Source organism: Hylobates moloch, unplaced genomic scaffold (genome assembly GCF_009828535.3).
Source record: "Hylobates moloch isolate HMO894 unplaced genomic scaffold, HMol_V3 SCAFFOLD_21, whole genome shotgun sequence".
NCBI lineage: Eukaryota > Metazoa > Chordata > Mammalia > Primates > Hylobatidae > Hylobates > Hylobates moloch.
In genome coordinates, this window is record NW_026652296.1 from 9,847,934 (window position 1) to 9,871,844 (window position 23,911).

At 41.8% G+C, this 23,911-nt stretch overlaps 2 protein-coding genes and 1 long non-coding RNA gene across 10 annotated transcripts in view; 2 read left to right on the forward strand and 1 right to left on the reverse strand.

The window, feature by feature from the left end:
• The window catches only part of DPM1 (dolichyl-phosphate mannosyltransferase subunit 1, catalytic), a 26,108-nt gene extending 16,517 nt beyond the window's left edge, over nucleotides 1-9,591 (forward strand). For 2 of the 4 annotated variants that reach the window (XM_058432932.1, XM_032142900.2), the window contains exons 7-9: nucleotides 815-904; nucleotides 5,408-5,522; nucleotides 6,437-7,151. In XM_058432932.1, coding sequence (XP_058288915.1) covers nucleotides 815-904; nucleotides 5,408-5,522; nucleotides 6,437-6,541 — 310 coding nt within the window. In that variant the 3' untranslated portion in view covers nucleotides 6,542-7,151. Of the gene's footprint in view, nucleotides 1-814; nucleotides 905-5,407; nucleotides 5,523-6,436; nucleotides 7,152-9,474 lie in introns of those variants that run through there. The other 2 variants (XR_009211470.1, XM_032142901.3) reach the window with 2 other exon arrangements.
• LOC116461401 (uncharacterized) overlaps nucleotides 1-10,664 on the reverse strand; it is a 13,617-nt gene extending 2,953 nt beyond the window's left edge. The window contains exons 1-2 of one of the 2 annotated variants that reach the window (XR_009211472.1): nucleotides 10,594-10,664; nucleotides 10,205-10,279 (exon numbers count right to left, since the gene is read on the reverse strand). This is a non-coding gene — a long non-coding RNA (uncharacterized LOC116461401). Of the gene's footprint in view, nucleotides 1-10,204; nucleotides 10,280-10,556 lie in introns of both variants that reach the window. The other variant, XR_009211471.1, reaches the window with a different exon arrangement.
• ADNP (activity dependent neuroprotector homeobox) overlaps nucleotides 10,446-23,911 on the forward strand; it is a 41,603-nt gene continuing 28,137 nt past the window's right edge. Inside the window, exons 1-2 of one of the 4 annotated variants that reach the window (XM_032142895.2) lie at nucleotides 10,755-10,825; nucleotides 12,832-13,006. The gene's annotated coding sequence lies outside the window, so the exon portion shown is untranslated. Of the gene's footprint in view, nucleotides 10,826-11,330; nucleotides 13,007-23,911 lie in introns of those variants that run through there. The other 3 variants (XM_032142899.2, XM_032142896.2, XM_058432928.1) reach the window with 3 other exon arrangements.

The following is a 23,911-nucleotide window of genomic DNA, read 5'->3' on the forward strand; positions in this document are numbered from 1 at the left end:
GATCAGGTTATAACTTCCAGTAAATATTCCCAGATAGTTTCTTACAGTTTTTCCTGTGATTAGAGCCTGGATGTTTTTTATTAAGGAAAAATCAGCATAAACCTTTGGACCTTTGGTAGAAATGGTCTCATTCAGCAAAAGTTATTGTACTGGACCTTCAGTTTTAATTTATGTGACCTGTTCCATACTTTTGGACTAAATATGTAGGGTTTTTCCCCATAATTATAGTGTAATTTTAATTAAGATTGCTTTCAGACAGACCTGGGTTAAAGTCTTAGCTCACTGCAACCTCTGCCTCCTGGGCTCAAGTGATTCTCCTGTTTCAGCCTCCCTAGTAGCTGGGACTGTGGACACGCGCCGCCATGCCTGGCTAATTTTTGTTTTTGTAGAGATGGGGTTTCACCATGTTGCCCAGGTTGCCCTCGAACTCCTGAGCTCAGGTGATCTGCCTGCCTCAGCTTCCCAGTAGCTGGGACTGCAGGCACGCACCACCACGCCCAGCTAATTTATATATATATATATTCACTTTTTGTGTGTGTGTGTGTGTGTGTGTGTGTGTGTAGTGATGGGGTTTTGCCATGTTGTCCAGGCTGGTCACTCCTGGGCTCAAGTGATCCACCCATCTTGGCCTCTTGGGATTACAGGTATGAGCCACCGTGCCTAGCCAGGTCTCCTTTCATTGACTAAAAATTTCTCTTTTGTTCTAGATAAATAACATTTTTATGAAATTAATGTTACATTTATGAAATTAGTATAGCATTTTAACACTGTTCTTTGATGTGTTTCTCTTGTTTATAAATTGTATTTTGTGAAGAAAATCTGTTTTATTTGGCAGCCGTGGGGCCAATTTTTTAACTCAGATCTTGCTGAGACCAGGAGCATCTGATTTAACAGGAAGTTTCAGGTACAGTGAAAATTTCCACTATTTTTATATAACTTCTTGGCTAACTTTCTTTCTTTACAGTGGATATTTTAAAGAAACACTTTACATTTCCACCTTGTTTTTATTCTGGGATACTAAAAAGGCAGACTAAAATTCCTAGAAGTTGCTAATGAAGCCTAAACATCTCAAGGAGACATATTGTACTTTTCCTTTAAAAGCTGAAGGCAGGTTTGTGTGCTTGTTAACATTAGTATTAAGGCTCAACTGCTCTTTGGAATGTTGCTATTACTGATAATCTGTTCCAAAGAATAGCACATACTTAATTTTCTGCATTTCGTGTGAATACAGCATTGTCTACAGAAAAGGTTAAACTCTTTATATAGAGCTCTCTGTTACGTTGTTCTCCATATGTTTAAGGAAATTGTTGTTGTTTAATTTGGTCAGAGCTTCGGTCCCTCTGAGTTTTGTGTGTCTTTCTGGGTGTATGGGGTGGTGGTCTAGATTTGCTGTAGTAGATGTGAGCTGCTTTGTGTGACTGACCATGGAAAATGACAAAACTTGTCAGATTTTTTTTTTTTAATCTCTGAAACTATAAAATGCCCCTGCATCTATTTTAGTGACCCCAAGCCCCCCATACCTTACTTAATAATTTCTACTAGTTGATACTTTTTTCCACTAAATAATGCTGATTCTTGGGTCCTTTGCTTAATGCAGGAAAATCTAGATCCTTAAATGTGAGAATTGACACACACACACACAAATTAGGACCTGGCTGTTGACAGTCAAAAAGAAAAATGAAGCCTCTCTAGAACTAAAAAGCAAATAGACTGGAGAGCTGAACTTGGAGATGAAAGAGAGGGAAGGCTATACCCTAAGGCTAAAGAGTCATTTGTGATATTAAGATCTCTGATTGCGGATGGGCGGTGGCTAGTGGATGGGCAGTGGCTTGCGCCTATAATCCCAGCACTTTGGGAGGCCAAGGCATGTGGATCACTTGAGGTCAGGAGTTTCTAAGACCAGCCTGGGCAACATGGCGAAACCCTGTCTCTACTAAAAATACAAAAATTAGCCGGGTATGGTGGCGTGCGCTTGTAATCCCAGCTACTCAGGAGGCTGAGGCAAGAGAATCACTTGAGACCCAGAGGCAGAGGTTGCAGTGAGCCGAGATTGCGCCACTGCACTCCAGTCTGGCGACAGAGGAAGACTCTGTCAAAAAAAAAAAAAAAAAAAAAAAAAAACAAAACCCCAACAACAACAAAAAAGATGCTTGATCATTCTAAGGAATTCAAACTTGACAAAATATTCAAAGGTGCAAGTGAAAATTGAAGATCACTCTCCCCAAAGCTTCCCCACATAAAGAGCTTCTCTAATTACTTGGAGGTGGAGGTTGCATGAGAGATCCCCACTGCACTCACCTGGCAAAGATGAGACCCACTAAAAAAAGCCATGTGGCAACAGTGCAAAGAATAGTGGCACTCACAAAATCTCCGTACAGAGGGAAGGGCCAGTGTGGATTTCACAGGCCACGGTTTTGATGGTTTTGAATAAAAACCCTAGGGTAACTGGTAACTGGTTGTGAAGATAGAGGCTGTGAAGAAAAATGCAGCAGGGAGAGGAATGGGGTGAGGGTGCTTTGCTGCATCAGAACCATACAAGGATTAGTAGAGGGGATGGGAGTTGAAGGATGGCCTGGGAGTTCTGGATTTTCATGTATTGAGAGCAATGATTAGCTGTGTTCTGTATAAATGACAGAGCAGCCAAACAGACAAAAGTGAACCTGTTAATTGCACAATTTTTTTTTCTTTTTTCTGAGACAAGGTTTCGCTGTTGTTGCCCAGGCTGGAGTGCAATGGTGCGATCTTGGCTCGCCACAACCTCCGCCTCCTGGGTTCAAGAGATTCTCCTGCCTCAGCCTCCTGAGTAGCTGGGATTACAGGCATGCACCACCATGCCCGGCTAATTTTGTATTTTTAGTAGAGATGGGGTTTCTCCACGTTGGTCAGGCTGGTCTTGAACTCCCGACCTCAGGTGATCCTCCTGCCTCGGCCTCCCCAAGTGCTGGGATTACAGGCGTGGGCCACCACACCCAGTCCAAAAAATTTTTTAAATAGGCCGGGCGCAGTGGCTCATGCTTGTAATCCCAGCACTTTGGGAAGCTGAGGCGGGCGGATCACGAGGTCAGGAGATCGAGACCATCCTGGCTAACATGGTGTGAAACGCCACCTCTATTAAAAATACAAAAAATTAGCCGGGCATGGTGGCGGGCACCTGTAGTCCCAGCTACTCGGGAGGGTGAGGCAGGAGAATGGCGTGAACCCGGGAGGCGGAGGTTGCAGTGAGCCAAGATTGCACCACTGCACTCTAGCCTGGGGGACAGAGCAAGACTCCATCTCAAAAAAAATAAAAATAAAAAAAATTTTTTTTTTAATGGTTAAATCTCATTGTCTTCTCATAAGAGTGGTTTCTTAAATACATGCATTAAAGTTCACTTGTCGCTAGACAAAGCTCATTTTTGTCATTAAATCCCTAGATTTAGGAAGCAGGTGCTTTTTACAAAATAAGAAAAGTAATCCTGGAAAGGCTACAGTCTAATATAAAGCCATTTAGTAGCATAGACCACCTGGATCCTAATCGCATTTATGGGATTATATGGCTTCATGTAACATTTTATTTTACTAGCCACAGTGTTAAAGTTATCATGTGGATGGGGAGGAAGGAGGTGGCAGTGAAAAGAAATATCTTAGAAAATGATTCTTAAGGGGAATAAAGCAACTCTTAAAGAGAGGAAATATTTCATAGCCTAATCCCAATTTTAAAGGTAATGCTGGCTGGATGTGGTGGCTCACACCTATAATCCCAGCACTTTTGGGAGGCCAATGATGGAGGATATCTTGAGCCCAGGAGTTTAAGACCCCAGCTCTGGCAACATAGTGAGTCTCCGTCTCTACAAAAACAAAACAAAACAAAAAATTCTAAGTTATTCTAAGTTATTTAGCAAATATTTAATGGCCTTTCTTGCTTAGCCTGGCATGGTGGCACATGTCTGTAGTCTCAGCTACTTGGGAGGCTAAGGTAGGAGGATCTTTTGAGCCTGGAAAGTTGAGGCTGCAGTGAGCCATGGTTGTGCCACTGTACTCTGGGCAACAGAGTGAGACCCTGTCTCCAAAAATACAAATATATAAATAAAGGTAATGCAGAAACATAGTCCCATCAGTAGGTATCATAGTTCTTCCCACCCCACAATCCCAGTGCTCCCTCCCCTAACAGCATCTGACATATTATATATCTTTATTTAGAGTTTTTAAGTTCGCTCCTTAACCCCAAAACATAAAAAAAAAACCTGAAACCCAGTACATTGGTCAATAAATATTTGTTATTGAATAAATATTGCTACCATCAGATTCTCCTCTCTCCATATTTATTCCAAATTGATTCCTTTGAATCCTTAAAGAAACTATGTGGATAAAGGAGTGTACACATTAAGCTGTCAGGTTCTTCTAAGGGCTGTGCTGTCTTATACCCACTTCATAGTCAAAAGCTAAGGCCGCCTTAAAAGTCTGAGGGGAAAAAAATGTGGATTCAGGGTGAAACCCTAAGGCATAGTAGGTCCAGATGGCCTTAACTTTGAAGAGAACAAAGTTACACCAAACTGCCTCTTCTTGCTTTCTCCCCTCTCCCCACAAAAAAAGGTAGAAATTGCTGCCTCCCTACTGAGACACTGATCTTTAAAAAAAAAAAAGGGTGTGACTCTGAAAATAGGGAGCTCCCTGCTATTTAGTTACTGAAGAAAGTGCTTGGGTTTATCCACTGGACTGCCCAACTCTGCTGTCTTTGTAAATCTGGTGTTTGGCCTGCAGTCCATCTAAAGTTAGGCTGCACATTCACCCACTGCTAAGTGTCTGTGACCTCAATTGGTGATAGGTGAATCCCACCAGGATTGTTTCTATCCTGTGATGCCTCGTTCCTGTTTTAACCTAGTTTCCCAAGCTCATCCTAAAGCAACTTAGTTTATTCTGGGGAATTTATAAAGGAAATCATGAGAAATCGAAACTCATCATAAACATTTATTGGGAAATGACTGTGAATTATGAGGTTCTTTCTTGTCATCTAATATATATTGTTGCTTCATGATCATCTGTCCACCCTGTTGTTTCAATGTTTGGAACAGTTTCTTTCAACTTTAAATTTTAGGGAAATCTTAAATAAAATAATGGATGGTTCTGCATCAAATGATTCATTTTACTGTATTTCACTAATTTCTGATAGTATGGTGGGAAAATAATTTTATAAAAGATACTGAGAATTCATTTTCAAAATTATTGTAAGTTATTTAGCAAATATTTAATGGCCTTTCTTGCTTAGGACAAATGTATCATAATCATCAAGTGTGCGAGCTTTTCTGTTTACCAATAGCCAGTGAAAGTTTTAGGCTTTATACATACCAGTGAACTCTTTGAAAGGTCAGGATACATGTAGGCATGTGTATTTATCCAGAAGTTGATATATATTTTTGATTTCTTACAGATTATACCGAAAAGAAGTTCTAGAGAAATTAATAGAAAAATGTGTTTCTAAAGGCTACGTCTTCCAGATGGAGATGATTGTTCGGGCAAGACAGTTGAATTATACTATTGGCGAGGTATGCAACTGATGCTAAATAGTGTGTCATGTTCCTCGTAAAGGAGCAGTAAGGTTTAGGATTTTTATAATAAAAAGTTTAACTTTCATAACTGCTAAATTGTGGAGGTCTTCTAGTTGTTTAGAATGTTCACGCACAAAGGGTAAAAATTCACATTAGTACATTTGAACAGTAAGATTTAAAACATTAACAGTCAGCATTTTCTTTTAAATAATTAAAAGTTCCTGGTACTTTCTCAATGCTAGCCCTTTCTTCTAACTAATCAGCATTATGGACTGAGTCTCTTTGCTTCTTTTCCTTTTGTCACTGCCAATGGCCACCATACTTTAAAATGAATGATGAGTTCCATATGTCCATTTCCTGTTAGAAAGTGAAGACCAGGAATTACAGAGCAAGGAGGTGGTGATCTGTAATATTTAGGGCTAGTTAGTGAGCTCTTAGGGTAGGGAAGACTCTCCTCATTTAATAGTAAAACTCATTCAGAGCAAGAAAATAGCTATGGAATGTCACTTCTCTTGTGGAAGTTACAAGCTATTTTACTTAATGCTAAACCATTATAGCTAAATTTGACAACTGAAAAATTATGCAAAAGGCCATTTTACTTTTGGAGTATAATTTTTCCTTGAAATGCAAACTGAAACTTGAATAAACCAAGGTAATACCTAGAATCAGTGCTTTTTAAACAGTTGTAGATTTGGTTCATATGACTTTTCTTTAGATAATGCATGTTTAATTTTAAAGACTTGGAGATACACACAGTTGCTTTAATTATCCGCTAATTTTATACTTAAAGGACCTCTGTTGTAGGACTAATCCTATTTCTGTTGTGTTGGTAATGTGGTATACCTGCTAAGCTGCCTAATTGTTTTTAAAGACTAACGTTAATTTTTTTTTTTTTTTTTTTTTTTAACTAGGTTCCAATATCATTTGTGGATCGTGTTTATGGTGAATCCAAGTTGGGAGGAAATGAAATAGTGTCTTTCTTGAAAGGATTATTGACTCTTTTTGCTACTACATAAAAGAAAGATACTCATTTATACTTACGTTCATTTCAGTTTAAACATGAAAGAAGCCTGGTTACTGATTTTTATAAAATGTACTCTTAAAGTATAAAATATAAGGTAAGGTAAATTTCATGCATCTTTTTATGAAGACCACCTATTTTATATTTCAAATTAAATAATTTTAAAGTTGCTAGCCTAATGAGCAATGTTCTCAATTTTCGTTTACATTTTGCTGTATTGAGACCTGTAAATAAATGTATTTTTTTTTTTTTGCATAAAGTATTGCTGCCTTCATTAGAGTATGAATGTAGAATTTTTTACATGGGGAATAATTTGAAATAGTCTTTATAAAAACTGGAATCATAGATCTTTATACCTAATAGATCTCAGAAGATAATGTTAACTGATGAAATGTTCATGGCTGTGTCTGTATGAATTGAAAAAGAAATACACACCTCTGCCCTTTCCTTAAAAATATATCTCAAATTTCTTAAACTAGAAAATACATTTCGAGCAGGCATTTACAGTTGGGTTCTTTTCAGCTGTTGAATTGATGAAACATTTCATCTATGAAAGCAGGTCTGTTTAAAATGCATATTATGAATTGGGAAACAATTTGACAGCAGTTGATTACATAGCCGTTTTTTTCTCTTTTGAGCAATAACCTCTATCAGTAAGGAAAAATATTAATGACACTGAGGCAGAAACTTAGCTGCTACAGTAATTTTTAAACATCTTACTGAATTATATAACAATTTTTTTCTCAAAAGACTTGTTTTCATATTATTTAAAGACCCTCAGCAAAGCTCACATCCCTACTAATTTGAAAAATCTCTGCCTTAAGCTGTTCTCTCCATTTAGAAAAGTGTTCTGCCAGTTAAAATTCGGGCTAAGCTATCCAATAAAGCCAGGGCAAATATTATGTTTACCCACTTTCTCTAAAGTAGGTATTTCAGAAGAGATCAGTTAATTTCTAACTGTAGCATAGGTTATGGTCATATAGTATCTTTTAAAATTTGAGTAAGGGCATGCTTTTAGTAAGTAAGTTCAAGTTGACTTTCTTCTGGAAATAAAAGAGGTGTCTCTAAATTATTTATTGAACAGTATTCCTCATTACTATATTTTCCTGGCTTAATTTGGCTGCTGAAGAAATTGAGGCCGGGCACAGTGGCCCGTGTCTATAATTCCAGCACTTTGGGAGGCCAAGGCAAGAGGATGGCTTGAGCACAGGCATTTGAGACCAGCCTAGGGAACATAGGGAGATCCTGTCTCTACAAAAATATAAAAAAATAAGCTGGGTGTGGTGGCATTCACCTGTGGTCCCAGCTACTTGGGAGGCTGAGGTGGGAGGTTCACCTGAGTCTGGGAGGTCAAGGCTGCAGTGAGCTGTGATCATGCCTGGACAACAGAGTGAGACCCTGCCTTTTTTAAAAGAAAAAAAAAATTGAAAGTCTGATTTTTCATTTGCATTTCTCTCTGACAGATTCTACCAGAAATGAATCCCAGACTATAAAACCTGTGGTGTCATTTCGAACATTAAAACCACCCCCTCCCACACGTCTATAGTTGAACCCATAGTACACATTCCAATAAGGGCCACTCTTGTTCTGTTTCCCTTATGTCCAGAACTGTCCAGCTGGCCAGTGAGGGAACTGCTTTCCTTGGGGAAGAGACTTCTCATTCATAACAACAAGAAAATTCATCAGTGCTTGATGTGAAATTAGTTTTAAGATAATAGAAATGTAATATTCTCAGTTTTTTTGGAGTGGTTAGCAGTTATTTTTTCTTAACCTCAACTCACTCAGTGTCAAGTATGTGGAGCAGAAATTAAGTAACAACCTTAGAGAACCTAATATAGAGATAGTACTGCCTTCTCAGATACTAGAGTAGATAACGTTTGCCCTTTAAATCTTTTCAGTTATTTGCACAATCATTATCACAACACTGTCACTCTTGGAATTTACCATAGAGAGAGTATTTGAGCAGTGAAGACTCAAAGCATTTGGAAGTCATTTAGAAAAGAATCTGGAATATTTGGATGCATTTTTGTAGTAAATCTGGTGCTTAAACACTGTAAAATTAAATATTTACATCTGAATCCAGCATCCCATTTTGCTTTGTAAATGAGGCCAAAGATGAAATCCAGATGTTTTCCCTTTGTATTTGTATTATCACTATATGGAATCTAAGTATATCTAAGGAAAACTAAACTTAAACTTACTTTGCTTATTTCATATTAGTTTTTATCTGTCTTCTGCAGTGGGTAATTAGATTCTTTAGTTCTCTGAGTCAAATGCTTTGCCCCAACCCTTTTCCACGACTTTTTTCAGCTGTTTTCCCTTGAAATACTGACTTGGTTTTTAAAGATACATTTTATCACAATTGCAGAAATGTGTTGTATAAAAGTTTCTTAAACAGGGCTAACTGAAGTCTTAGATGTTGAACAGCTATGTGTAACCACAATTTATACTACTTGCAGCGAACTCAGATTATTTTCGGATGTTAAGTATGGCTTGAAACTATGTTAACTTGAAATGTAAAGAAACAGCAAAAGACAGGTGTACTTAGGTAAAGATCACATATTAAGGAAACAGGCTTGGTTAATTCTTCACTATTGACATCTATTACTTGTCAATACATTTAACCAACCAATGATACTTTAAATCATAATGTTACTTTAACCAACCTACTTTAAAAGGTTGGTTCAAAAATGTTGAGATGATGTATTGGTTGGGATTGACCTAAATTTACAAAGCAACCATGTGCTGTCTTATGCTACCCAGATTGTGGGAGCACCGAAAGCTGTGTCCCTAGGACTACAAAGTGTGTTGTTTGAAGATCTTGCAGAGAGCCAATGCCCCTATTGGCAACATCACTTCTCATCCTTAAGTTTCACCGGTTGGGTGGCCTCAAGGCACTAGGATTCCCATTTTTTTTTTCTTATTCAGGTCAAAGAGAAGAGTCCATCACTGTGACTGGGAAGAATGTCAAGTCACAGGGTAACGGCGGACCTTAATAAAATCTCGGCCCCTCTGCACCGAATACCCCACCAGGAAGGGCTAAGGCATCCATGAGGTTGTGTCTCATCTCAAGTCGCTGTGTGAAGCACGAGGCCCTCACACCTCATTTAAGGCAGGAGGCGTCAGGGGCGACCGGCCAGGTGTCCCGGCGCCTTCCCGCCGCTTCTCAGCCGTGGAAGCGCGGGCATCTGAGCACGTGGAGCCGCCCCAGGCCGCCCCGCACACCCCTCCCGCCAGATGTAGTCCAGGCCCAGCTGGGCCCGCGCAGGGATCCCCAGCACGGCCACCTGACTGAGTGCTGGGCGTGCTGCGGCCCGCTGCTTCTGCCTCCGCCGCCGGCGCTGCGGCCAGAGGAAGGCGCCCGCCGAGCACACGGGCCCCGGGAGCGCACTGCGGCCATTATCCGCGGCGCCTCCTAGTGGGTCAATGGCAAATCCGCCTGGTTCTCGCGAGAGTTCCCCCCTCAGTGGGGATTATATAATTTCCCTCAGGCGGGGGTGGGGGTGCAGAGAGCACCCTCCCTCAGGAAAAGTTAAGTGCAAGCAGGGGTGGGAGTAAGAGGAACCCCCCCCTGGGGAAAATGGGGTTAGGGTGCTGTCCCCACTGCCCCCCCTATTTAGCTGGACAATGAGTCCTCTTATGCTAATAAGGCACTTACGTCACTTCCGCTCTTTCTCGGCCGCCATTTTGGCTAGGGCAGGTTCGGGGACTCGGTCCGAGGCGCTTGTATTGTCTGCTGAGGGGATACGCGGGATCAGCCCCCTCCCCCGCCCGTTGCCGCCGCCGCCTCCGCCGGCCCGGTCTCCCCTCCGCCGCCCGCCGGGATCCATGAGCTGAACTCCCGCCCCCCCGGCCGCCGCCATCTTGTGCCCCCTCCCCCTCCCGCAGGCAGCGCTAAGGGGGATTTTGGCGTCTTCTCAGACACAGCTCCCTCTCTCGGTCCCCGCTGCTGAGGAGCGAGAGGAGCGCGGCCGCCGCCGCCCGCGCCGGTGAAGCCGCCTCTCCCACACCCTCCGTCTCCTCCCTCCGCCCCTCCTTTGTCTGCACCGCTCGACGACGCCGCCGCCGCCCGCCGCTCTGCTGCGCCCGCCGCGCCCCCCGGCAGCACCCGCGGCCGCGGCGCGAGCCGGAGTCCGCCGAGCCGGAGCGCGACGAGGCCCCGGGCGCGCCCTCCCCGCTGCCGCCACCGCCGTGCTGCCGCCATCCGCCCGCCGCCGCCGCCGCCGCTGTCCGGCCCCCGAGCACGCCGGCCCCGCGCGCGCCTCGAGGCCGAGTCAAGGTAAGCCCGGCGCCGCCGCGCGCGGACCTGCGGCCCTGCCCTGCCTCCCGACCCCGGCCCGCGCTGCCGCCAGCCCGGCCCCGGGCGCGGGCGCATTGTTGTTCGCATCGCCGCCCTCCAGCCTCACACACGCTCCTTTGCACACCCCGGCGCCGACGGGTCGCCCGTCCCGGCACGGACCGCTACCCGACTCTGCTCTGGAGATCCAGGCGCCTTCTCCTGCAGCCCGATCCCCTTCTCCGCCCCGTGAGCCCACCGAGGCCAGCAGCCTGCCTGGCCGCCCGGAGCTTTTGCAGCTAAGGGCATCTCCCCCACCCCGCCCCCAGCCAGAACCGAGCTTCTCCCATCCCTGGAACTAATCCCGTCCGCCCCCCACCCCCAAAAGGAGCCCCCCCACGCACACCCCCATGCCTGGAACCAGCCTTCTGCCAGGTCTGCCCACCCTTACCTGGGGGAGGGGGGACGGGGTTGGGGGGGCGGGGAGCATGCATGGCATGGAGTGAAAGTCTTTGCCTCCCCTGTGCAATCCTTCCTCCCCAACCTGCCAGCTTCCCTCCTGTCCTGACCACAGTTCACCACCATCCTTTTTCCCCAATCTCAGCTGCCTGGTCAGCACCTCTTTCGAACATTCTGAGCTCCAAGTTTGCAGTAAGGTGGTAGAAAATGGAAATCCAGAGAGCTGCAAAAAGGTTTTCTTTTAATGTAATGAATGGGGAGTAGTTTTGTGAACACCCTCGTATTCACCTCTTCTTTCTTCTGGGCGGCCTGCCTGCTTTCCCCTCCCCCCCAACCTTGATCCCTGTCTGCTGGAAAAGGCGCGATTGCTTCTCTTCCTCTTCTGCCCAAGACCAAGACTCTAGGTCTGATATCCTTTTTAGCCACACACACACACCCCACACACGAAGTCGTCTTAATCTTCTTGCTTTTACCAGTTCATCTGGACACTTCTTGCCATAACCCCATTTCACAGACAAAGGCTTAGGAGGGAAAAAGAACCAAACTGTTTCTGTGTTTGTCATGTTAATGATGTCCATCCCCACACACCCAGTTCCCATCCCTGATGCTTCTTGTGCCTGTGTCTTGAACCTTCAGAATGAAAAAAAAAAAAAAATCTCTTGGATAGCTTGATACAGTTTCTTTAGAAATCTGCATTGTTGCTTCTGGTTTATGGCCATGGAGAAAATACCAGCCCCCACCCAAAATGCACCGCAGCCAAGTCGGCTAAAGGCGATGAGTGTTGGAGTCAGTAGGGGGCGCATTCTCTGCACTGGGTAAGGCTGCAGAGGGGGGAAGGGCCCCCGAGCTAGAACAGGATGTGCTTCACAGCGCCTTCTACAGACCATGGGAAAATGGGCCCAGCAAGACACACTCGCACTCTTAGTTGGTGAGCTGACAGCAACATGGCGAAGGATTAAGTGAGTCAAGAGCAGTGATTTTACTTATTTTAAAGAGCCCACCCTGCATTTTAGAAGTTTTCTCCTTTTACTTTTTCAAAACTGTTGGCCCCCAGTCCACATTTGTTCTTGACGAATCACCTTGGCACATCCTTGGTTCGGATTCCCTTCCTCTGGAGTTCTTCCACCTCAAGTTTTGAATGTGTCACCATCTCTTTCCTAAGTCTGATGGTAAAGGAGAAGGTTTGAAACCTGAAAGTAACAGGTTTGGGGGCATAGCTGGTTAACTCCCTTCTTCATAGGCCAAATCTTTCCAATTCTTTGAGAGTTAAAAATCATTCTTGAGAGATGTTGGATTAAGTGTGTAGATGGGTGTCATGATTTGCAAAGACTTGTTGGTAAACATCAAGCCCATGTTGGGTTCTTCATTGTCGAACTCAAGTGTTGATTGTAAAAATTTCGTTTCCCTCCAAATTTGGACTTGTAATTGCCATTCATTATCCCAGCAGCCAACCACCTTTACAAAAATGTTGATACCAGTCTTCTGTGAGCACCCATCTTCTTAGGGTGTGTTGATTTCCATAGATTTTACTCCTCTTGTTATTTCCATAGGTGTGAGATGCACAATGCGAAACCTAGGCCCCAGCTTTTACACCATGATGCGCAGGGTTGTACTTTTTGTACTGAACTGATAGGTGGCCTAGTGGTTATGCCCTGTACTACCATTTTGAGGATCTGGACTCCGTTTCCTGCCTTGCTCTTTGGACCACATTGTCAATTCACACCGGTGGGTATATTCGTTTTGGAGGGTGGGAACTGCAGCAACAGGGAAGCCAGAGACTTCCTCCTCCTTGGTCACCACCAAAACCAACACTTCCAAAATTTCAGCCTAGCCACATTCCTCAAGGAACCGGTTAGAGCTGGTTGCAGTAGTGGGTTCTGAACACTTATTAACATAAATTACTTACAGCTTTTTTAAGAGAAATTTTTACAGATGCTAATATTGTAATCATTTGCATTCTACACCCCTTTGTATAAAGTATAAGTATTCAGTTACTATTACTTTGATAACCCAATCTCTAGAGTTGCTAAGCTTCTAAAAGCCTTAAATGTCTGATGAAAACATGCTTTTCCATGAACTTGTTCTTGCTACCAAAGATTGACAGTGGTTGATGTTTGTGGGTACCTTTAAGACTTTGTTACAACTATGTTACATAAATACAGCAAGATAAGTTTATGGGGAACTGAATTGGGGGTATTCTTTGATACCTAGTTAACCAGTTGGTGCTTAACAGGATAATTTTTCATTGGAGAATTGCTACCAAGTAACATTTTGGTGAGTGAAAAGGAGGCCCTTTGGTACAGGTATTTGACTAGAGACATTGCTTCTACAATTTCTTAGTCATTGTGAAAAACCACATATTTAAATGGGATTATTTAAATTTTTAAATACTGTATAGTATTTGTAGGCAGGTATAGTTTTTATCTTTATTTGGTGTTTTATATGCCATTATTTAAGTTCTGAAAATGAGCATGTAATTTGAAGACAACTTTTTTGAGGGAATGTTTGAAATGAAGTTTGTCGAGGGGCTTTTGTTTGATTTAGCAAATGAGATACAGTGTTGAATGATGTCCTAAGTGGTAACAGCCATTTTCCCTTAAAGGAAAACTTGCTGTGAGCTCTTAGAAAGCATGTATTCTACAGTTTCAAAGGTTTCTTGGTTTTAACACTCAAAAAATAAGGTGAGGCCAGGTGAGGTGGCTCACGCCTGTAATCCCAAAACTTTGGGAGGCTGAGGCAGGAGGATCACTTGAGGCCAGAAGTTCAAGACCAGCTTGGGCAACATAATGAGACCCTGTCTCTACCAAAAAAAAAAGTGAAACAATTGGACTTGAAGACTGGAATTTATAGTAGGTAAACTATATACTTCATTAAAGTATAGTAAAAGGCTCAATTAACTAGAGTGTGGAGAATGGGTATTCTGTTTAACTGAACTTTAAGTAAAAATTCCTTCTCTATCTTGGCCTTTGTTGAAAAATTTCCTGAGACTAGCTTATCAGGAGCTATATATTGAAACTAAACTCTTTGATTTTGGTTCTTACAGTTCCTGTATAGAAAATATAGGAGATTGGGCTGAAAATCTGTTAATGACCCTTGGCCCTTCCAACCTTGGAAGTCATTGATTTTATACATGCCCACTGTGAATTTGTTTTGCTTTGCTTAAGTTTATCTATTTCTCCTTATACCAGAGTGCAGAAAGAGTTTTAATACTATTTATAATAAAATAAGAACTTCACAACCTTGAACAGATTGTTTTGGTACCACTTGCAAGTAACCAACCAATAGGCTTTTATCAGGCAAAAATGGCTTATTATTTATATTCGATTATTAAAAGCATAGGTATATAAGGCATACTATGTGAAGTTGTTGCTTTCCTTGTAACTACTTACAAGTTTTGAAAGTATTAAAAAGTATTTTGAAAACTAAAATACTCAGCAGATTATTGGTTGAATAAGATGATACTGGCTACAAATTTTATTTTGAAAATTGCAACTTAATAAGGAAGATAGCTGTTTTGTAAAGGAGAAAGTAGAGATTGATACCTCATAGGGTAAAAAAAAAACTTCATTTGTGTTTCTTTTGAGAATCATATATAAGTAACAAAATTGCATAAATTGTAATAGACCTAGGCCAGTTGATTTCATAATTGGAGTGTGTGTATGTATGTACACATACACATAAAATACATGTGGGTTTTCTAGAGCTGGAAATGATTGTCATGTTAAATACAGATGAAAAGTTCAAGTATCAGGTGTAGTTTGGGGACAATACATCTAAGTGTAGTAAAAAAAAAAAATACTAGAATTAAACTTTATATACATATTTTTTCCAAGTAACCCATTTAAATCTTAGTGAAATAAAGATTTTTAAAGTGATATGAAAGAAAAAAATTGGAAGTTTTTATTTTGCAACATTAGAAGCATTATTGTGGTTTACACCAAAGTACCCATGACTGTTGTGTAAATAAGCTACTTGTTCAACCTGGAGTTCCAAAGGACTTTTTAAAAGAGCATCATAAAGTCTGTTATGTCTTACATAAGGTAAAATAACTTTCAATGGGAGTTTAACCTTCATTCTCTTGCCTGAGAGGCATGTACATTAAGAGAAACATTGCTGCCCTATGTGTAAGTAATTTAATTATAGTTGGATTCACAGAGCTTGACTTGTTATTAGCATTGTATAAACTTAAAGTTTTTCCTCTCCTAGTTTTTGTATGTTGTTTGTTTGACAGTCTTGCTCTGTCTCCCAGGCTGGGGTGCGGTGGCCCAATGTCGGCTCACTGCTACCTCTGCTTCCCGGGTTCAAGCGATTTTCCTGGCTCAGCCTCTGAGTGGCTGGGATTATAGGTGCCTGCCACAACGCTTGGTTAATTTTTGTATTTTAAGAGATGGGGTTTTGCCATGTTGGCCAGGCTGGTCTTAAACTCCTGACCTCTGGTGATCCGCCTGCCTTGGCCTCCCCAAGTGCTGGGATTACAGGCGTGAGCCACAGCACCCAGCCCCTCTCCTAGTTTTGTAAGAGCTTGTGATAGTAACTGGAGTAAATGCCGTATTTTGCTGATGTACATTACTGCCAGTTAATACCTTTTATGTTGTTAGTTTGGAAACTCAGTGTTTGAGAATAGTATAAACCAAAGCCCCATGCTAATTAACTGAATTGATACTTTGAATGTAAAAGCTGTTTCTTGTTTTTACATTGGCACTTTCCACCTTGATTGTTGAGATACTTTATTGGATAAGCCATCCATGCTTTGCCCATTGTGGGTGGCCATTGTGACTTCATGGTTTTTTGTTGTTTGTCTGATCCTGTTAATTAGAAAGTGAGGAGAGGATGATTGTGTTCCTTCATCCTCTCAGTGTATTAGTACTCCCTACACCTGCGTTACGTTATGACCTACCTTTGCGATCTGCCAGTTTTGGGGTCAGCTTAAGTGAGAATTCATATTCTGCTTCACTGGAATGAGAAGGCTCTCCTCACATATTATCATGCTTCTCAAGTTGGTATATATAAGCCAACTTGATTATGTAGTGTGTGTGTGTGTGTGAAGTCACAGATAAAAATTGAGCCAACTGTGGAAAGTGACAGTTTTGATTGCAGGGCACACGTTTTTATTTCTAATGAATGAAAAATGCAAAATTCATATTACTGTTTTAGTCCTGGGTCCTGTCATCTCTGTGTATTAATTCAGTCCTCTGCCTTAAGGAGTTCCCTGAGATTTCACTCACAAGCTTTGGTATTATTGAGCTCTACCTTGGTTCCGAGGCAGCAGCTAGAGAAAGCCTGGAACCTCTCAAAAATTTCAGCAGTGTTCTAGAAATAAAGATTTAGAAAATAAGAGGAAAGCATAGACAACGTTGGATAGAGTTTACAAAGGGAAGGCTGTTCTGAATATATGCCACAGTTTTAGATTTAAGTTAAAGATTTAATTTAAAAGCATACACATAATATAAAAGAGTCATGCATTGTTTGACCAGCTGTTAGAATTAAAAATGAATCTGCATATCCTAATACCCTCTTCAGTAAGGGTATAGATTTGTGATTGAGTCACTTAGCTGTGGGTTGTGTTTATATGTCACTTCTCATGTGACTGTGATGACTTTAATAAGGATGTGCTATTTAAGTGTAAAGGCCCCCTTGCTGGCCTTTATGGTATTATAGTATTGATGGCTTGTCCGTTTTATTTTCCAAGCAGTTTATAAACTATTCCCAATTTTCTGAGGACTATCCTTGTTTCACAAGTAGGGAAATCAAGGCACTACCACATACAATGATGAAATGAGCCACAGAATATGTCTGGGCTGGTTCCCAGGCCTGTGCTTGCAACACAGGCCTTTATGGTGCTCTTGTAAGTTGTTTGGCTAATGGGGGCTCACATGAATGCTTCCCATTTCACAGTGAGGTTTTATGCTTCCATGTGAACTTAAACCCAAGGATCCCAGTGGCGTCTACATGTAAAGAAGCTAGCCACACCCCCAGCAGAGAGAGTATGGGTGTAAATTGTGCAAGTGGCAGTTAATTGGAGTAGCATATTTCTGCTTTGAAGTTAACTGTATATGAATCTAAAAAGAAACTTTGTTTATGTTCCCTTTTCCCAGTTTTTTAGTTTAAGACAGTCTCTCCTGAGCAGTTATTTTTTTCTTAGATAATTGCTGGCTTTTACCCTTTCTTTTTCTGAATCCTTCATGCTCCATTTAAGAGCTTGTGGAAACCTGTGCTTCAGTTGACAATCTGTAAAGCTCTGCTCTTCTGGTGGAAGCTCATGACTTGAGAACCTTTTGAGGGGTCTCTTGAGGAACTCCTGTCTAGTGGAAATATGGTGAAATTTATTAAAATTTTAAATTCTAATTATAAATTTAGGTTGACAGAATCCTTGCTCTTGTGAAAGAAGTGAGCTGAGACTGGGAGTATCCAAATGCAAGAAGTGCTCAGAATCCTGCTTCAAGATCAGTTACACTTAAAAACAGCAACAAGAGGATGGGTGCGGTGGCACTTTGGGAGGCCAAGGCTGGCGGGTCACCTGAGGTCAGGAGTTCGAGACCAGCCTGGCCAACATGGTGAAACCCCGTCTCTACTAAAAATACAAAAATTATCCTGGTGTGGTGGCACTCACATGTAGTCTCAGCTACGTGGAAGGCTGAGGCAGGAGAATCACTTGAACCCAGGAGGCGGAGGTTGCAGTGAGCCAAGATGGTACCGCTGCACTCCAGCCTGGGTGACAGAGTGAGACTCTGTCTCAAAAAAAATAAATAAATAAATAAACAGCAACAAAAAAATGCAAATAAAACTTCTCTGAGGAAAGTGTGAAAAATTGAGCCATCAAGTGGCAAAACCTTGTACAAGAATGCTTTTGAAAAGCTACCTTTGGTGAAGCCTTGATCCTGGGAAATGGCTTAGAAAAACTTGAGAACATAGTTTAAAATAAATTATTCTGTTAAGAATGGTGAAAGAAATAGATTTCCTATTGTGGGAAATTATTTCTGAGTAGTTTTGGTAGAGCATAAAAATGTATTATTAGGGGATCAAAATAACGTTTTATGTCATTTAGATACAAAGACTTGGCATGCTTCTGAAATAATTTATAAATGGACATATCTGCGTGTCCTCTTGTGGTGTGATACATGCTGGTTTTCATCCACCACAGTTCCTGGCTGATAACACCCAAAACCCCATTACCGTGTTAGGGTGCGTTAGGTCTCAGAAAATAATCTCTGGCCTTCTCCTGCTCTCCTTACACGTGTCCTAAGGCAAGATTCTAATCTTTACCCAGCTTTCTGATTGTAGGTCTTGAGATCCTCCCTAGAGAGAGGGTGTTGGCCCTATACCCCAGGGAAGGAAAGTAAGGATTCCTACATGAAGCTTTTATAAAAACCCAGGAGGGGCCAGGTGCAGTGGCTCACGCCTGTAATCCCAGCACTTTGGGAGGCAGGGGGTGGGCGTATCACAAGTTTAGGAGTTTGAGACCAGCCCGGCCATCGTGGTGAAACCCCATCTCTACTAAAAATACAAAAAAAATTAGTTGGGCTTAGTGGTGGGGGCCTATAATCCAGCTACTCAGGAGGCTGAGGCAGGAGAATTGCTTGAACCTGGGAGGCAGAGGTTGCAGTGAGCCGAGATTGCACCACTGCACTCCAGCCTGGGGGACAGAGTGAGACTCCGTCTTAAAAAAAAAAAAAAAGCAGGACTGGGTTCAGAGAGCTTCCAGATAGTTGAACACACCTGGAGGGTGGCGCCTCCAGAGAGGGTATGGAAGTCCAGTGCCCTTATGCGTTTCTTTATCCGTATTTTTTATAATAAACCGGTAAACATAAGTGTTTCCCCAAGTTTTGTGAGATGCTTCAGCAAATTAATAGAACTCAAGGAAGGGGTCTTGGCAACCCCAGCTTGAAGCGTCAGTCAGAAGTTCTGAAGGCCCAGACTTACAGTTGGAGTCTGAAGAAGGAGAGAGCAGTCTTGGAGACTGAGCCCCCATCTTGTAGAATATGACACTGTATCCAGGTAGACAGTGTCAGAACCGAATTAGAGGATACTCAGCTGGTGTCCGCTGCTTGGGAAAAAAACCCCACACGTTTGGTCACAGAAGACGACTTCACGACTTCTGTGTGGTGTGAGGGCAGAGGAAAGACACAGTTTGAGAGTTTTCCCCTAAAGCACCCCTTAAGGGCTACTTGTGAATTATTTCCCTTTTTCACATTGATCTTAAGCCAGATTGTCCACTTACAGTGACAGCAAGTGGCTGTATGCCTGTGGAGTTCTTATGTAGGCAGTGGAGTGCTAGACTCACTCTTTATGCTGTGTCCCTGCCTTGCTGCAATACCTGTTTAGAGTGAAGTAAACTGGGAAGTGTTCCTCACCTCACACTCTCCCTAAATCTAAATTGGTGTATTATAAAGTATCCTCAGTCTGTTTTTCTTGTTTAAGTCAGTCTGTTTTTCTTGTTTAAGTACTGAGGCATCTTCCCCCGCTTTCAAATACGATTTTAGGTGAACACTTAAATTGATGAAGGGTCAGGGGGCCAGACCTCTGGCTGCCCAGCTTTCACCTTGTCCCTCAGGCATCATCTTCCCTCTATTTATATACATATCTTAAACTCTTAGAGGAGTTCAGCCTGAAAACAACTGGTTCTACTGGTGTACTGGAAAATCTGGTGGTCACTGCTAGAATTCTTGCCTGAAATCTGAATACGGAAAGTATCAGGATAAGCAGCAACACAGTAGCAGTTTTCTAGTTGTGGGCACCAGTCTTGTAGTCTGAAAATCTTCCTAAAAGACCAGTGACTCCACATATTTTTTAAAACATAAGATATGCAAAATCTAGATGACACCTTTATGTTTCTACATAACTGTAAGTCACCTGGGTTTATTTAAGATAGTTGCAGATGTTCAGTTGCCTAAATATTTTAAGTGTCACTGAGCTTATAGAGTTAATAATATGCTAACCTGAGTATGAATGGCTCACACAGATGTAAAATATTGTATAAAAACACTACTGTGCATGATACATTGTAACGTGTACAGGAACAGATGTTGTTATGGCAACCACATCTGATTCTCAGTCATAATAGTTTGAGCTTTTTGGAGAGGTTATGCCCTGGTGTGAACTCAGAATTTTCAAAGTGATTATTTTAGTATCTCATCTGGTTTAAGGTAGTAATGGTAACTGACTTAAGCGTTAACTTGCATCATCTCATTTAATCCTTCTGACATTAAAACAATGAGATAGTGTCCTTCTGCTTATGCCATAAGAAAACAGACCTCTAGAGGTTAAATAACATGTTTAGGATCACAAAGCTGGTAAGTGGCAGAGCAAGGATTTAAATGCAGATCTGTCCAACTGTAGGGTGGACCACTGCATCTTTATTTTCTAGCAAAGAAAAGCTTTACTGTGCTATGTCACCCTACCTCTTGTTAAGTAGGTTTAAGTTATAAGGTACAAATTTTTTACATATGGCCGATAGGTAAGTTTTTGTCCAGGAAAATAGTATTATTAGCACAAATTTTGACTTAGGCTATAAGGTTCACCTGTGAACCTTTTCTTTTCCCCTCGTTTTACTATACCCCAGTATCCTATTATCTCATACCTAAGGCAGTGATGGTTTCTCAGACCTCTTAGATTGAGAAGATGTGGCATGGGTGTAAGCTCCCTCAGGTAATTCTGAGGGTTGGGTAGGTCTGGTATCTACTCTTTTACCTAGTTGACTTCCTCCGGGCCTTTTTTTTTTTTTTTTTTTTTAATGGAGTCCAGGCTGGAGTGCAGTGGCGCGATCTCAACCTCTGCGTCTTGGACTCGAGAAATTCTCCTGCCTTGGCCTCCCGAGTAGCTGGGATTACAGGCGCCAGCTACCACACCCAGCTAATTTTTTGTATTTTTAGTAGAGATGGGTTTCACCATGTTGGTCAGGCTTGTCTCAAACTCCTGACCTCAAGTGATCTGTCTGCCTTGGCCTCCCAAAGTGCTGGGGTTACAGGCGTGAGCCACTGCGCCTGGCCCTCTGGACCTTTCTTAATGGGACCTACTAAATACAACCAGATTAATGCTTTTTTTTCTTTTTCTTTTTCTTTCTTTCTTTTTTTTTTTTTTTGGAGGTGGAGTCTCGCTGTGTTGCCCAGGCTGGAGTACAATGACTGCAACCACCGCCTCCTGGATTCAAGCAATTTTTCTGCCTCAGCGTCCTGAGTAGCTGGGACTACAGGCGCACACCACCACGCCCGGCTAATTTTTGTATTTTTAGTAGAGACGGGGTTTCACCATATTGTCCAGGCTGGTCTCGAGCTCTTGACTTTGTGATCTGCCCATTTTGGCCTCCCAGAGTGCTGGGATTTCAGGCATGAGCCACCACACCCAGCCTGGATTAATCCTCTTAAAGTGCCATTAGAATCATGTCCCTTCTGTACTTCGTTATCTGCAACATCTCCTTGGTGCCTGCCAGACATGGCAGCAGACTCCAGCTTCACATTCAAGATCCCCATCCCATCCTCACCCTGCCTTTCCAATCATGTCGTTCCTTGTTACTCAGAAGCTTGACATAGCAACCATTCTGACTCAGTGGAGTTGAGCAAGGAGTTCCTAGAACACCTTGCTTTCCGGCCTCTGGAACTGCGCCAGAAGTCTTTTGCAGTAAATGCAGATTCTCCATCTAAGTTAATGGCCCCAACTCAGCAGCTGTTGCCACCCTCCCTGCTGAGAATGAACTAAACATGAAGCCTCCTAGGATTTAGTTTGTGACACATCTGATACATCGCCTGTTTTACTGCAAATATTTATTGGATGTCATATCTAAGCCTTTTCTAGGCAGAGATTCATTCATTCAGTCTGCATTTATTGAGTGCCTGCTTTGTTCTAGCCATTGACATAGATGTTAGAGATACAGCAGGGAAAAAAACCAAAGTTCCAGGGTTTCCCTTTGTAACGCAGGCTGGAGTATAGTGGCACCATCATAGCTGACTGCAACTCAAGCCATTCTCCCACCTCAGCCTCCCAAATAGCTGGGACTATAGGCATGCACCACCACACCTGGCTTTATATATATGTATATACAAATATACATATATATATATATTTTTTTCAGGCTGGTCTTGAACTCTGGGCTCAAGCAATCCTCCCACCTCAGCCTTCCAAAGTGCTGGGAGCTGTGAGCCACACCTGTGAGATGGCACCCTTGTCCTGCTGCATATTTTAAGGGTTCTGTTTAGTCCATAAATTGAGGTCAGGAAAATGAACGTGCTGAAAGATAATATGTAATGATAATAATTTGTAGACATAAATGCCAGCCTTATCTGTTAACTATTTCAGGTCATATTTTACTAAATCTCTGAGATCACCTGTGATGAACTTTTAAAATAAATAAAACTTTTAAGTCACAGTGTGATTATAATTTTTGTATAATTGGTAGGTAATTGATGAACCAGGCTGTTTATTTACCATTAGATTGTTGGTTTGCTTTTAATGAACTACACCAGCATGAGAGAAAACAAAACTTCCTTAAAGTGCTAAAATTAAATTTTTCATCATTCTGTTACCTTTCAAAAGCTTTCCATTTCATTTTTCCCAGGACCTCTCCTCTTGCTCTTCTACTTTTGTAGCGGAAACTTAAGGTAATTTGGAATTTTAACATATGGGAATTCTCTGAAGATCTTTTCTCTACTGCCACGTGCTCAAGTTTGCAAAACAAAGTAGTTGAATGGCTCACTGAAGTAACCCAGCTGTATTAAATCTATTAGTTAAGGCAGAGTGAATCAGGGCCTTCATTGCCAAAAGTAATATAATATCCTGTTCCTGGCCTCTTGGAGTGGAGCAGATTTGCCAATAACGTGAACTCTCTACCATTTTTTTCTTTAAGTAAAGATTTTGGGGCCACCTAGGTTCCATTAATGTATTACCACTCATATTAAATGATTATAGTGTTAAAAATGGTCTGGAAATTTGTGTAGACCTTCAAAATGCTGTGTTACATCCACGGTTTGTTCTAGAGGTTCTGTCCTTTTCTGGGGAATATTAACAAATGCTTAATATTCACATTTTGGTAAAGAGACCCATCAGTGATAAATGCCCCTGATTTTGAACCCAGGCTACCCTGCTGTTGAAATTATAAGCAGACTTTGTCTGCTTCCCTAATCAATACTGCGCCTTAAATTTCCCAGTAGCCACTTTAAAAAAAAAAGAATGTGTTTATTTTTAATTGTTGTAAAGTATACTTAAACTTTACCATTTTAGTCTTTTTTAACCTTGCAGAACTGAAACTCTATACCTGTTAAACAATAACTCCTCTTTCTTTCCTTTACCCAGCCCCTGGCAACCACCATTTTACTTTTCTGTTCCTATGAATTTGTTTATTCTAAGTACCTCATGAGTGGAATCATATAATATTTGGCCTTTTGTGATTGATTTTATTCACTTAGTATAATGTTTTCAAGATTCATGTTGGAACATGTGTTGGTACTTTATTCTTTTTCATGGCTGAATCATATCCCATTATGTGGATATGACCACATTTCATTTATCATCAGTTGATTTCAGTTATTCCAATTTTGGGGGTATTATGAATAATACTGCTGAGAACATTGATACACAAGTTTATGCGTGGTCCTGTGTTCCTGCTTCCCAATTGCTTGTGTAACTTTTTGGACTTTTACT